This window comes from Phyllostomus hastatus, unplaced genomic scaffold (assembly GCF_019186645.2).
Source record: "Phyllostomus hastatus isolate PE091 unplaced genomic scaffold, TTU_PhHast_1.1 phas_scaffold_46, whole genome shotgun sequence".
NCBI classification, from domain to species: Eukaryota; Metazoa; Chordata; class Mammalia; order Chiroptera; family Phyllostomidae; genus Phyllostomus; species Phyllostomus hastatus.
Genome location: NW_025334032.1, coordinates 20177644 through 20192096, shown reverse-complemented (window position 1 = coordinate 20192096; position 14453 = coordinate 20177644). Strand labels below are relative to the sequence as shown.

At 44.8% G+C, this 14453-nt stretch overlaps 1 protein-coding gene across 6 annotated transcripts in view; it reads left to right on the top strand.

Annotated features, from left to right (window-relative positions):
* The window catches only part of CSGALNACT1 (chondroitin sulfate N-acetylgalactosaminyltransferase 1), a 314893-nt gene that overhangs the window by 286729 nt on the left and 13711 nt on the right, over positions 1-14453 (top strand). For all 6 annotated transcript variants that reach the window (XM_045821598.1, XM_045821600.1, XM_045821596.1 and 3 more), the window contains one exon: positions 14165-14343. In XM_045821598.1, the coding sequence (XP_045677554.1) occupies positions 14165-14343 (179 nt within the window). The remainder of the gene's footprint in view (positions 1-14164; positions 14344-14453) is intronic.

Genomic DNA, 14453 nt, shown 5'->3' with positions numbered 1-14453 from the left:
ACTTCACCAAAAGGTTAGACTTAGAGTTGTATGTTTATACCCCATTGATGAGTTGTATGGGGAAAACAATGCATCCACAGCCAGCAGAGATGGATGTTTCCCTGCCACAACAAACATACAAGCATTTATTTAATAAATATCTATGGCATTTTCTACTAGTGAGGAAGCTGGGACAGCTCTGCCACAATCCCCTGGGGTTTGCCAAGGAGGTTTGCAGAATTTTGGTTGAATCATCGAGGTTGGGGGTGTGGGGGCAGTAGCCCCTCCATAAGGGAAGCTTGGAGGGCCGTCACTAGTCCTTAGTGGCAGAGAGAGTCCGGGGAGGTACATATGGTCTAGGTATAAACAGGGCTTCTGTTGAATTTCTGGTAAATAGTAGTAAGGTGATAGTCAAAGGATAAGATTCCAAGGTTGAACACACTTTTGGTATTTATTTTCATGCTTTGTTACTAATTTTGTATCATTGGGCATAAGATCAGAATGCTAATTATAATCATCCAAAGATTCTGAGGCACTCCACTAGCAAAATTTTGTCCACTTCTTTTGGTGGAGAAGTTTCTATTGGAGTACAGGCACGCTCATCGGTTTGCACGTTACTTACGGTGCTTTGTGGCACTCCTGCAGAGTTCAGGGGTGGGGACAGAGACTGTGAGACTCGCAGCCTAAACTCTCTACCTGTCCTTCACAGAGAAAGTTTGCTCACCTCTGTTTTAAATCAGTTAGCACTTGAGTTTAAAACTAGTAACAGCTTAAAGCGATGGCCTCTGTTGAAGGGAAATCAAAGAGTAAAATAGGGGAATATCCTAAATGTAAGTGAAATAGAAACCTCTCAACTGCGATGCATTGCAGTATCCTTTTCATCTCTGCTTAGGAATGAGGAGCATGAGCTGTTAGAACTCACGTCCTCTGCATAGTGGAGAGTTTCTGTCATCTCTGGAAGTGTCCATCCCTGGGCACCGATCCTTTTAAGGTTTCCCAGGTGATTCTAACATGCAGCCAGAATGGAAAGCCGTTGCCTGAGAAAGTGGCGGTCCACCCCAGGGGCTGCTTGTGAGAGGCCTTGACGGCCGCCAGCTGCCCCTTCTGAGGTTTTTTGAGTAGCTAGCTATCCAGGTGTCACTAATGTGCAGCCAGGATCGAGAAGCTCAGTCCCATTGGGTCTGGTGCCTTCCCACGACATTAAAGGACCAGACGTTTGCTGATAGATACATACAGCCAAATTTACACTGGTGGATGAGTAGCCAGTTTAGTCATGACTAGAGTGCTTAAGGGCTCATTACCGAGGCATGCTTTACCATATCCATTACCCAGCAAGCTGACTTCTCAATCAGAGGTTGGGTTATAAGCAAAGAATGAATAGAATCTGAACAAGAAGTTATATCACTTGAGGATAGGGATCATTTACTTAAAACTTCGTGGAGATAACTTTGTGCCAGAGAGCAGTGCTTTAAAGAGGCACTATAGGAACGCTGGCCTAAAATTTATTGGAACCCCATCTTTTGCATTGGTGTCCTCTTAACTGTAAACTAGTGACATTTGCAGGGTTGATGTCCCTGCTGCCTTGGGACATGTCCTGCCCCCTCCATTGTGTTGCTTTGATCGAGCCACCTCTCCTAGGAATGTTTCGCTCTCTGCAGCCAGCCTGAGTCAAATTCCCATGGCCCGGGCCTGGCACCCAAACTGGCTCTTACCTCTCACTCTATCCTGATGACTCACGGTGCCCAGCCACACTGGGGGCATAGCTGGCCTCCCTTGTCTTCGCTCCCACTATTCTCTCCCACTCGATGTTTTCTCCACCCTCCTTTCTACTTACTCAAACCCCCCACCCTTCCATCTCCACCTGGGGCCACGCCTCTGGAGCTCTTTCTGACCTCCAGTCCGCCACGTTCTGAACTATAGTCCCTTTAAGCACCTGTTACATTTGGCACTTGGCATATGATTTGGTGTTTACATTTCTTCCTATTGCCCTAACTGGGTGACAAGCTGCTTAATCAGTGGTGCCATATCACATGCTTCTTTGTAACTCCAGCACTTAGTGGAGTGCTTTCTTCGGAAATTGTTCAGTGTTTATCGAGAGAGAGATAATACCAGCTTACAGTAAATTTGTACACGTGGTAATCTGAGTGAAAAGTTATATAAGGAGCTTCATTTAATCATTTTATCATTCTTTTAAGATGGTATAACTCCTGTTCAAATGCATCTTATCTTTGAATAATAATCGTCATTATTTGTGTAGGTGATCTTATTTAATATTCACAGCAACCTTACAAGATAGGGGTTGTTACTGGCCCCATTTCATAGATAAAAATAACTGAGCCTTAGCAAGGTTGTTACTCAGGCTGCTGTCTCTGACACGTGGGAGGGCCAGGTCCTCAGCCTCGTGTGTGAATTTACCAGGACTCCCAGTCTTAAAATCGCACCCAATTTTTACTCCAATGTACTCCATCCTAAAACCCTTAATTGTTAATTGTTAGTTGACAGTAATAAGATTTGAAATCAGGCTAAATGAAATTTCTTTCATTTGGATATCAGTATCATGATTAAACTGTTCTAAATCCAGCTAAATGTATATATTTTAAGAATATCTCTTAAAAATCCCACTTGATGACTACGTGTGATGTTTCACTCACTTGGTTCGTGCTCCCTCAGTTGAGCTTTGCTTCTCGGTTGATTACAGTGTTTTGCAAACTGTAGTTTGTGATTCATTAGAGGATTGTGAAATAGATTCAGGGAGTTCTGTTTAGTGTTTTTAAAAATTGAGCTACAGTGGATAAAATATATCAGAATGCATCACAAGTATGTAAGGATAAATATTGTTTCATGAATTTTTAATTTCTGTGTGTGTGTTCTGTGTCATAATATATAACATTCCTTTGTAAGGGCTTTGGTCAAAATATGTAAAAGCCATTGCTACAGAAAACAGTACATATCAGTTTGCAAAGCTGATTCTTATTCCACAGAGTTTTCCCCATGAAGCTTCAGTTAATTTCAGGTTAAAGCCTCGCTCAGTGGTTCTCAAATATAAATGTGCTTTGTATAACCTGGGACACTTTTGAAAATGCACATTCCTGGGATCCAGCACTCAGAATGAGTTCCACATGTTGATGTGGGTGGCCCATGGCTCGCACCCTGAGAAATGCTGGCTGAGGTGGACATTTGCTTGGAGCTGTGTGCAGTAAGTCCTCACTTAATGCTGTCAAGAGGTTCTGTGACTTTAAGTGAAACAGTGTACAGTGAAACCACTTTTACCATAGGCTAATCGATTCAAACAAGAGTTAAGTTCCCACAGCATTTCATCAACCTTATAACAAAACGACATTGATCATAACATTATCTGGGGACCTGCTGTATTAGGAAATTATGTTAAAAAAATTGTAACTGGTGGATGAGTTGGCATGAACTGACATTTACTACATTGCGAGTTCACCTTTGCTCAGTCATAAGGTTACAAAAGCGTCTTTCAGAGGACTCGTCTCTGAGACTGACGCACTAGAAATGAGACACTGCCCTGCCATTGCAGTTATGTGACATCAGAAAGGGTGTGTGTGTGTGTGTGTGTGTGTGTGTGTGTGTCTGTGGTACATGCCTTGCCATGGGTGGGTCAGCATGTCACGCCGCTTGAAGGTATTGTTTGACATGTACCCTCAGGAAGATTTATCAGGACACTCCAGAAGAAAATTTGGGGGGACGATTTTATTCTGTTTGGTTTTGATTTGTTTCTGAAATTTGACAGAATTGTTCCTTCATTTAATCTTTTCTTAAATGAGGAACATTTAGGTAATCTCACCTGCTAAAATAAGAAAAGCAACACAGTGAACCCCTCCCCTGCAGACGAGGCGTCTCGTACCCTCAGAAACTCCTCACACGTGACAGCAGCACGCAGGCCTGTGGCCGCCTCCCCCAGAGCTGGCCGGAGACGACACTCGGCACGATTCTGCCTGGCGTTCCAGCTCTGGACAGAGACATGCCTGTGTTTTCAGGCATTCTCAGTTCTCTGGGGGATTTTAACGTGGCATATAGATTACAGTTTTGTGGCAATGTTCAGTAGCCTGACTGTGATCATTATAAGGTCATAAAGGAGAGTGTCAGGGTTCTTGAGAGATACTCGTCTTTGAGGGTAAAGCTGCCCTGACCTCTGCAGCCAAGTCTCAGATGGTTCAGAGGAAGGAAGAACAGGTGGCCGACATTAGCACCCGGTGAATCTAGCCAGGTGAAGGGTGTGTGGGTGCTTGCACTATTCTGAAATTTCTGAAGATTCAACATTTTTCATATAAATATATTGGGAAAGTATATTATGAAAACAATGAAATGATATGAAGGTCATGCAATGGAATACAATGCAACGGTTAGAAGAAAGAAACGTGATGTCAGTGAAATGGTGAAATAAAGGTCTATGCAAACACTCTCCTCCTTAAAAGTAATGAGAAATTACAATGGTTAGAATCAGTTTTCTAAGAACTCTGGCAATTAAACAAAGCTTGCAACAATCTGTAAAGCATTTATCCTAGGAAAATTAAAAACTTGTTCAATTTTGGTGTGAACAGGGAGCTTCTTAGAGCTCTAACTTGCCCTGTTCTCCCACCCCCTTCAGCTCTTCAGTAGCCTTGGAATCCAACAGCCCTCAAGCACAGCAAGAGCCACAGCCTGGTGGCCACTAGGGGCCAGAATGGGGCTAAAGCTCCTTTCGAGCATTATTCCCAAGAACTCTCATTAGTAGACCTCCCTGGGGTCCCTTGAAGACTCCACTTACAAGGTTGTCCTTATTCCACTTGGCTCAGAGCTCTCCAGTGGAAAGAGCCTTTTCTCTAGGGGGGAATTTGTAAAAAAAAAAAAAAAAAATTACAGAAAGCCTGTAACTTTGTGGCTGCCTGCAGTGGTAGGTAAGAGTTGGGACAAACAACAGACTAATCAAAAAGCTTAAAAGGTGAAGCTGGGGAGTGAGCTCTTCACAGGGCCTTGAAATGCTCCAGTGTATTTCCGGGGACCTGGAAGGGCAGACACAGGTCTGGGGCTGTGCTCATACTTAGGAAAGACCTGAGCAAGCCCTGACGTTTCCTCTCTGGATGACCTTGGGGCTCTGTGCAGGAAGGGAGGAAGACTAAAGTTAAGTTATCAGCTGCCTGGCGGAGTGTTTGTGGCATACCCCAACATGCACACAAAGTCCCTCTGCAAAGACGTAAAGACTTAGTGGTTCCAGGCATTAAAGGAAATCTCTTTCTAATCATTACTTTAATACTAAGTGGTCATACATAATAGAATTATTTATGAAAGTCACGAAATAAGCAAAAAACTACAACAACAAACCCTGGGGAGATTCTGATTTCTGGGGTTGCCACATGACATTATTTAAAATGTTCAATTTTAAAAAATTATGAGGTATATACAGAAACAAAACATATGATTCACACACAGGAAAAAAACTGACCACTAGAAATTGTCTCTGAGGAAACCCAGGTTTTAGAACAACTAGACAAAGACTTTAAATCACTGTATTAAAAATGTTCAAAGAATTAAAAGAGACCATATTTAAAGAACTATTTAAAGAACGTGTTTAAAGCAAATTTTGAGAACCACATCTCACCAAATAGAACCATGTCTCACCAAATAAAGAGTTAGAGGTTATTTTTTTAAAGCCAAATAGAAATTCTGTAGTTGAGAAGTAAAATACTAAAATAAAAAATGTAATTGATTGGGAGGGTACTTATTTCAGGTTTGAATAGGAAGGAAAAAGAATCAAGGAACTTTAAAATAGGTCCACGACATGATCCAGTTTGAGAAACAAAAATAAAAAAGAAACCAATGAAGAAAATGAACAAACCTTAGAGACTGGTAGTATATCGTCAAGAATGCCAGCAAAGACATAATGGGACTCCCAGAGAGAGGAGAGAGAGGCAGAGAAAGGGGCAGAAAAAATATTTAAGAGGAATGGCCCCAAACTCCTCGAATTTAACAAAAAACATTATACATCCAAGAAACTCAACAAACTCCAAAGAGGAAAACTCAAATCCATTCCAGGTATATCTGATCAAATGGCTGAAAGACAAAGAGAGAATGTCACAAACAGCAAGAGTGAAGTAACTCATCTGGTCCAAAGGATCCTTAATAAGACCAGCAGCTGACTTCTTCTCAGAAACAGTGGAGTCCAAGAGTGATGGTATAGTCAAAGTGCTGAGAGACAACTCAACCAAGAAATCAGCATGTATATGATCTCACCTTTAACAGGATCCTAAACAACAAAACAAACAAGCAAAATATAACCCAAGACACTGAAATAGAGGACAGGCTGACAGTGACCAGAGGGGAGGGGGAGGGAATTTCGGGGAAAAGGGGAAGGGTTTGCAGGAACAAGTAGAAAGGACACATGGACATAAACTAATTGGGGGTGGAAATGAGAGGGGGTGGGGAGGGATGGGAGGGTGGGCTGGGATGGGAGTAAAGAACAGAAAACTGTACTTGAACAATGATTAAAATAAAATTTAAACAAATAAAAAAGAAAAAAATCTGCGTGCAGCAAAACCATCCATCAGATGTAAGGGAGAAATGAGACCTCCTCAGAGAAATAAGGACTGAGAGACTTCACCACTAGGAAACATGCTGTGAAAAGGAGACCTGAGTCCGAAAGGAAGGGTCACTAAACACCAACTAAAATCCACGTGAAGAAATAAGGACTGGAAGTGAAAGTAACTACATGGGGGAATATAAAATACAGTATTTTTTTCTACATGATTTAAAAGGTAACTGCATAAAGCAATAAATATTGCTTAAATACTGTATCGATACACACATGTATAAAGATATCACTTTATTTTGTTATTTTTATTTTTTAATCTTTACCTGAAACTGTGTTTATTGCTTTTGGAGAGAGACAGACAGACAGACACTGATGTGAGAAAAACATCAGTTGGTTGCCTCCTGTACATGCCCAAACTGGAGATTGAACCCACAACCTAGGTATGCGCCCTGACTGGGGATTGAACACGCAACCTTTTGGTGTATGGGATGACACTCCAACCAACTGAGCCACCCGGCTAAGGCTATAAAGATATTATTTTAATAAAATAACAAATAGAATGAAATAGTAATTAAAAAAACTACCCACAAAGAAAAGCCCAGCTAAAATCACTCCACTGCTGATGTCTACCAGTCATTAAAGATGAATTAATGCCAATGCTTCACAAACATTCAAAGTACAGAAGAGGGAACACTTCCCATCTCGCTCTGTGAAACTGATATAACATTGTATGTCAGCTGTAATGAAAAACCAAATGAAAAAAGACATAACAAGGAAAAAACTACAGGCCAGTATCTCTTACAAGTATTAGATGCAAAAATCTTCAACAAAACACTAGCAGACTGAATCCAGCCACAAAGAAAAAGGATCATATACCATGGTCAAGTGAGATTTATCTAGGAATTCAAGACTGACTCAACAAAAATCAATCAGCATAATACACAAAACCAAAACCACATGGCCATCTTTATACACACAGAAAAAGCATTTTAAAAATATGGATTTACCCTATTCTGCGTATTTCATAAAAATGAAATCACATCATATATGACCTTTGGCATCTGGCTTCCTCTCTTAGCACGATGTTTTTGAGGTTCATCCACATTGTAGCATCTATCAGCACTTCACTCCTTTTTATTCTGTTGTTCTTGATGTCATGGTAAGTGGGTTGCTTTCTTAATTTCTCTTTCAGATAGCTCATTGTGTGTAGAAACACGACTGATTTTCGTGTTATTTTTTTATCCTGCAGTTTTTCTAAATTTGCTGATTATTTCTAGCAGTTTTCATGGACTCTTTAGGATTTCCAATATATAGGATCACATCATCTGCAAACAAAGACAATTTTACATCTCCCTTTTCTATTTGAATACCTTTTGTTCGTTTTTATTGCCTGGCTGCTCCAGCTAGGACATTTTAGGACTGTGCTGAATGGGAGTGGTGAGAGTGGGCACCCTTGTCTTTGTCCTGATTTTAGAGGGAAGGCTTTTAACTTTTCACACTGAGAGTTATGTTAGCTGTGGACTCATCATACCTGGCCTGATTCCTTCTGTACCTAATATTTTGAGAGTTTTTGTCATGAAAGATGTTGCATTTTTCAGATGCTTTATCTGCACCTATTAAAATGATCACATGACTTCATTCTTCATTCTGTTAACGTGGTATATGATAGTTGTTAATTTGCAGATGTTGAGTTATCCGTGCCTCTCAGTGGTGAATCCCAGTTGATCATTGTGTGTGATCCTTTTAATGTGCTCTTGAATTCAGTTTGCTGTCTTTTGTTGAGGATGTTTGCATCTGTATTCACCAGGGATATTGGCCTGTAATTTTCTTTTCTTGTAATTTCCTTGTCTGGCTTTGGTATCATAATAAGGCTGGCCTTGTCAAATGAGTTTGGAAGTCATCTTTCTTCAATATTTTGTAAGAGTTTGTGTAGAAGGATTGGAATTAATTTATCTTTAAAAGTTTGGTGGGATTCACCAGTGAAACCAGCGATCCTGGGCTTTTATTTGTTAGGAGGTTTTTGATTACTGATTTAATCTGCCTGCTATCACATTAATATGTTTGGATTTCTCTATTACTTCATGATTCAGTCTTAGTAACTTGTCTGTTTCATGAATTTATTCACTTTTTTATAAGTTATGTAACTTATTACCATATAATTATACATAGTAGTCCTCTTATGATACTTTGTGTTTCTGTGTTACCAGTTGTGATATCTCCTCTTTTCTTTATAATTATATTAATTTGAGTTCTCATTTTCTTATTTAGATAGTCTAGCTAATGGTTGGTCAGTGGTTTATGTTTTCAAAAGAAATTTGTTAAAACAGTTGTATAAGCAGGCTTATATAAGCTCACAGTCTAGAAAATTCTAAATTGATTGTTTAAAGTGCCTACTGTTAACTCTTTACTGTATTCAAATGTCTTCAGTAAGTAGAACTTATAAATGAGTTCAATATTTAGGGCTGTTAGATTTAAAATTATAAATTACACATTGAGTATAATACTGGTTTCTATGTAAATGTTAAGTGCTTTTTTAAAATGAAGGGCTATTGTGGGAAGTCCCACATTAACACAATTTCCTTGCAATGATGGGAAGAAGTCTGTGTTAGAATAAATCATATTAGACAGCAAGATCTTTTATCATTTTCAATCCAGCAGTTCTGGGAAATGCAAGTCAGTTAGAGAAATTAAATCTCTAGTAGACACTGTGCTTTCCCAGGTCATTATAACCTCTGCCAGAATGGTTATATATGACTGGGAGGAGTCCCCATACACCAGACTTACTCCATAAAAGAGAGGAATTGAAAGAGAAGCTCAAGAGTTCATCAGCCAATAATACAAGTCAAGAAGAAAAGAAGAGATAATTATGAGTAATCATGTGGCCTTTGAAACTGCAGACTCTGATTTATAATAGGAAATCACAGCGTATAGAAAGCAGTGCTCTCGTCCTACCATAAAAAAGTGCCCATGCCTTATGAGACATGCCACGAAATATTACATTTCTTTGTATGGGTGAATTGCATTTTTCAAACCAGATTGCATCTTTTTTCCTCAGCTCTCCTTTTTTCTGTTATCGATGTATTTGTCTTCATATTAAAAGCCTGGGTTTGTGCCTGCCCTTTGGAATCTGTTGGCCACGACTCTCTCTGGCGTGGGAGGTGGACTACGTGCCGGGGTTTCTCCAGAGCCCACCTGAGGGAGCAGTCCCTGTCCTCCAAGGTCGGAAGCCAGCTAGGTCGTCCTGTGCATGTCTGCCCAAGCAAAGGCAGAAGAAGGCAGGGGGCGCAGGAGGACAGAGGCAGGACGGGGCAAGGAGCCCAGAGAGGGGCTTCAGTTTGCAGCAGGCGTGAGGGGCAGTGACTCCTGACGTGGACCCTGAAGATGAAGTGGGACTCTCCCTGGAACGGATGGAGAGAGCACAGTCCGTGGAGGGACCCCTGAGTAGAGACAGGAGGTCCCAGCCATGTGCATGCCATCAGTAGCCATCTCCTGGCTGCCCGCTGTGGGGGCAGGGGGACAGACAGGGGACAACACAGGGTCCCCATCCGTGCACCTCTGTGGTCTGTGTCTTGGTGTTACAGCCTGTAGCCATGCTGTACAGGCTTGAAGCCCACCGTGGCCAGACCGGGCTGGGGCACATCAGTGTTCTGCATTGAAATGTGTCCTTGCTTTTGAAAGGCTTGGCTGCCTCTTAATACACTGTTTCAAACACCGTTGAGCAGGGGTGCTCCGGCCTAGTGAGCGAGTCCCTTGGCCAGCGAGCAGTGTTTCTGAGTGAGGCTGTGGGACGCATTGAGGGAAGGGGCCCAGCTGTCTTGCAGAATCTAGTTGCCCCGTTGCGTCCTGTGTTGGGGAGCTGGAGCTGGTGCCGACGAGTTTGAGGTGAGCAGAGGGGGTGGAGGGGCCCCACTTCCAGGTGCAGGTGTTTGATGGCGTATTAGTCTGTCTGTCTGGGAAAGAGGGGAAGTGAAGTCCTTCTTCCTATTCTTTTTCTGGTGTTCCCAGCCCCGCCCTCTTGCTTTGTAGAGAGCACTTGTTAATGATCCGAGGCCCTTCCTGATGGCGAGAGAGGAGAGGGAGGGCCTCCCCCAGCTAGTGGCTGATCAACCCCAGAAGTGCTGGGGTTGAGTGGTCAGGAGGAAGGTTAGTGCCATTGCCCATCTGCAGAGGGGCTCCTAGCTCAGCACGGCAGTCTGGCAGCCACACTCAAGCCACAGGTGGGTGACAACTTCAGGTTAGCCCTGGGCCTCCTGCAGTGCCCTGGACTGGCTGGTGGGGCTTCCCAGGCTGGTAATGACTGTCCCCAGCCACCCCGCCCTCGCCTCTGCGTGCACTGATGCCCGGGCCCTGGTTAGGCCTCCAGCACAGAGCTGTCACATACGGGTGCTGCCAGGCCAGCAGTATGACACATGGCTCCTGCTGGCCAGCTCTGCTCAGGGTGGGTGAGGGAGTCAGGCAGTGCTGGGCTGGGTGGGGTCTGTGTGGGTGAGGGGAAGGTGCTGGTGCCACATATGCACTGGTCTCGGGGCTCACAGGCATCTGTGTGGGCAGCGGTTGGACGGAGCTGGGTGCCGCAGACATGCCGGAGATGGGGTGTAAAATGCAGGTGTAGATTGGGTATTGCCACAGACACAATGTGGATTGCCTCATCCTTATAGGGAGGTTGGAGGGTCCCCCAGCATCCATTTTCCTGAACTCTCTTTCCCTAAAGGCAACACGTTGAAGCATAGAGGTAGATGTTTTAAGACTTTTTCAAAAGTTCTTCCCAGTGAAGCTCTCCTCAAACGCTGGAACAATGTCCTCCCCACCCCTTACCCCCTGTGCCTTTGACTGCCAGGCAAGCCTCCTGCTGCAGCAGAGCAGAGCAGAGCAGCTCAAGCCAGGGTCTGGAGAGTTTGGGGACAGAACAAACCAGATCAACATATGTATTGGATAAGCATATATATACACGCCAAACGACCCCTTTACTGTCTCTCTAGCACGCACTCCAAGGTTGACTGCCTCCAGGTTGTTATATCTTTGATACTGTTACCTCGGTTTCTGATGCCTCACATTCTTATTTATGTATTCAACATGACTTTTGTAAATATATTTTTAAAGATTTTATGTATGTATTTTTAGAGAGGGGGGAAGAGAGGGAGAAAGAGAGGGTGAGAAACGTCAATGTGTGGCTGCCTCTCATGCACCCCCAGCTGGGGACCTGGCCCACAACTGAGGCCTATACCCTGACTGGGAATCGAACCGGTGACCCTTTGGTTCACAGCAGCCACACCAGCCAGGGTGACTTTTGTAAATATTTGGTCTATGTATAAAAATGGGCTGTAGACTGTTCAGAGAGGGAAATTGGCAGTTCCTTTAACGAGGAGTATTAGGAAGCTGTGTTCTTCTTCCCTTGGCAAAGATTGCTTGCTGTTGTTTGGCTATGAAGCATTTCTGTATTTGAGCTCTCAAGTGGTAGCCTCTGGAAGACCTCTTGCAGGAGGACCCTGAGCTATGAGTCAGACGCAGCCTGAGTGAGGATGCCACACTGCTGCCCTGTGCGTGGGCATGCCAGTCCCCCCTGCTCTGCAGAGCAGCTGCGGCTCTCCCTGCGGTCTGGGGTGGGGGGGTCTCAAAGACCATGAACCCTGAGACAAGCAAAGAAAGAGACCTGCTCCTGGCTGTGAGAGAAAGACAGTCACAGGATGGTGGCTGAGAACTATGAGACCTGGTCAGAGACTCCCTCAGATGAACAGACAAGCATCCAGGTAAAACGTTTCATAAAACGGAACAAAGAGGGCAGGGAGAAGGGAGTTCAGCCCGCCTTTCAGGAGCTGGGCTACAGAAACCTCTAGGGAGACAAGGAGTACCGCACCTGACCTGTTCTGGAGACAGGGAGGTAGCTGTCCATTACCGGGGCCAGACCAAGGCCTGAAGGGGCCGTGGGGCAGCACCTCGGGGCTGCTCACAGAAAATGTGAACGCGGGCCCCCAGCCAGAGGAAGAGTGAAGGTCAAGTCCTGAAAGAGGAGGAAAATATCTAAATGTGGAGCCGTGCTGGACAGGGTGCAGAATGCAGAAGAATAGAATTTGAGAGTGCAAAGGGGCCTTCGGGCTCGGTAACCATCAGATTTTACAGTGAGGAGACTGGGGCCAGTGAAATGAAGGGGCTCGCCCCCAGTCGAGTAGAGGCAGAGCCAGGACTGGAGTCACTCCTCTACTCACACGTTCATTCACAAACATCTGCATAGCACCCTCCAGCCGGGGCGCGGTTCTAGGCCCTGGGTCCCGGTTTCCTGACTCATCCACTAGGGCCCTTCCCACTGCCAGGCCTCCCGCCTCCTCAGTCTAAGTCTGAAAAGCCCGGCTGGCCTCAGACGCAGACAGGATTGGCCCACAGATCCCCGAGATAAAACACCAAGCTCACTCCCAGATCTGAAGGATGGTAAGTCAGGGAAGGGATAGCAGAACTTGTTCCGCTGATTGAATCACCAGATACAAGCACAGTGTAGCGTTCGGAAAGTTTATGACTCTTTATTCGTGTTGAACTTTACCAAAGATAGTTCTTTGGAATACACAAATAACCGTAAAAAAAGGAAATTGGGTTCTGTGCTCATTTTGACTACATCAAGATTAGAGAGACGTTGGGGGAGGGGGACAGACCAGGTAGTGGGGTGGGAGGGCTCAGAGTACGACGAGAAGGGTGATGGCAGCAGGAAAGGGCAGGGCTAAACGTGGTTCTCTGGTTCTGCCTGGGAGAAGGCAATCCCTGTCCCACTAGGCACTGAATGAATTCCTGAAACTTGTGCTCAGGACATTTCAGAAGGCACTGCTGCTCCTGGGAAAGAACAGCCACATGGAACCTCAGGGCTTCCTGCCGGCCACAGGCCTGGGAACCTTGTCTGTGCCAATGAGGGCAGCTTACCCTGTGCTTTACAGGCTTGGCGGTGCTTATCTGACTAATAAGTTTGTGAGACAATTAGGGAAGGTGTTATTATTCCTGTTTTGCAGATGAGACAATTGAGGTTCCGGGGGATTAATGGGCTTGCCTAGATCTCAGAGTTAATCTGCGGGGGAGCCGAGTCCGAGGCAGGCCTAGGCTTCCGAACCCAAGTCTGGCGTTCTCCTTGCTGTGCTTGCTCTGCCGCTTCACCTGGGTGCAGGGAAGGGATCAGGTGTCAGTCTGTTTAGGGAGAGGCATGAATCAGGACCCTGGAGCCTGGATCCTGGAGCTGCACAGAGATGAGAAGAGGCTAGGCGGGGCCATTCCAGCGGGATTTCATTGCCCCAGCCCAGTGGATTCACTGGGGTGACTCAGAGGCGTGGAGACTTTCCTGGGTTTTGGTGACCTGGTCTTCACTGGTTCAAGTTTCCTCCATCACAAAAAACATATATATTAATCATGACAGTGCAGTTTTCAGTTGGGGAAAATCCCTGAGAAACAAGACACAAGTTGGTATTGAAACTTCACTAGACGTTTGCTCTTGGAACCCTCAATGCCAGTGAGTCCCCGATGAGTGAGGAGCATTTTGTGACCACCTGGTTGTCTCTGTGCCCTCAGGGTCACACAAGACACGTGGCCAAGTGTGGATGGGCCACGCTCACGCATTTCCCAGGGGATTCCGTTGGCCTGGGAAGTGTGGGCCCACGGTGACCCTGTTGTCTTTCTGTTTAGAGCTGCCAACTTCAGGAACTTCACCTTCATCCAGCTGAACGGAGAGTTTTCCCGGGGAAAGGGACTTGACATTGGAGCCCGCTTCTGGAAGGGTAGCAATGTCCTTCTCTTTTTCTGTGACGTTGACATCTACTTCACCTCTGAATTCCTCAATACCTGTCGGCTGAACACACAGCCAGGTAAGGGTCTGGGGAGTCGGCTCCTCCTCTGCCTCAGGGTGGCGCTTAGCCCTCTCACACTCACGCCATCCTCTTCACAGTTCACTTTGCATCCTGCTTCTGAGTCAGCT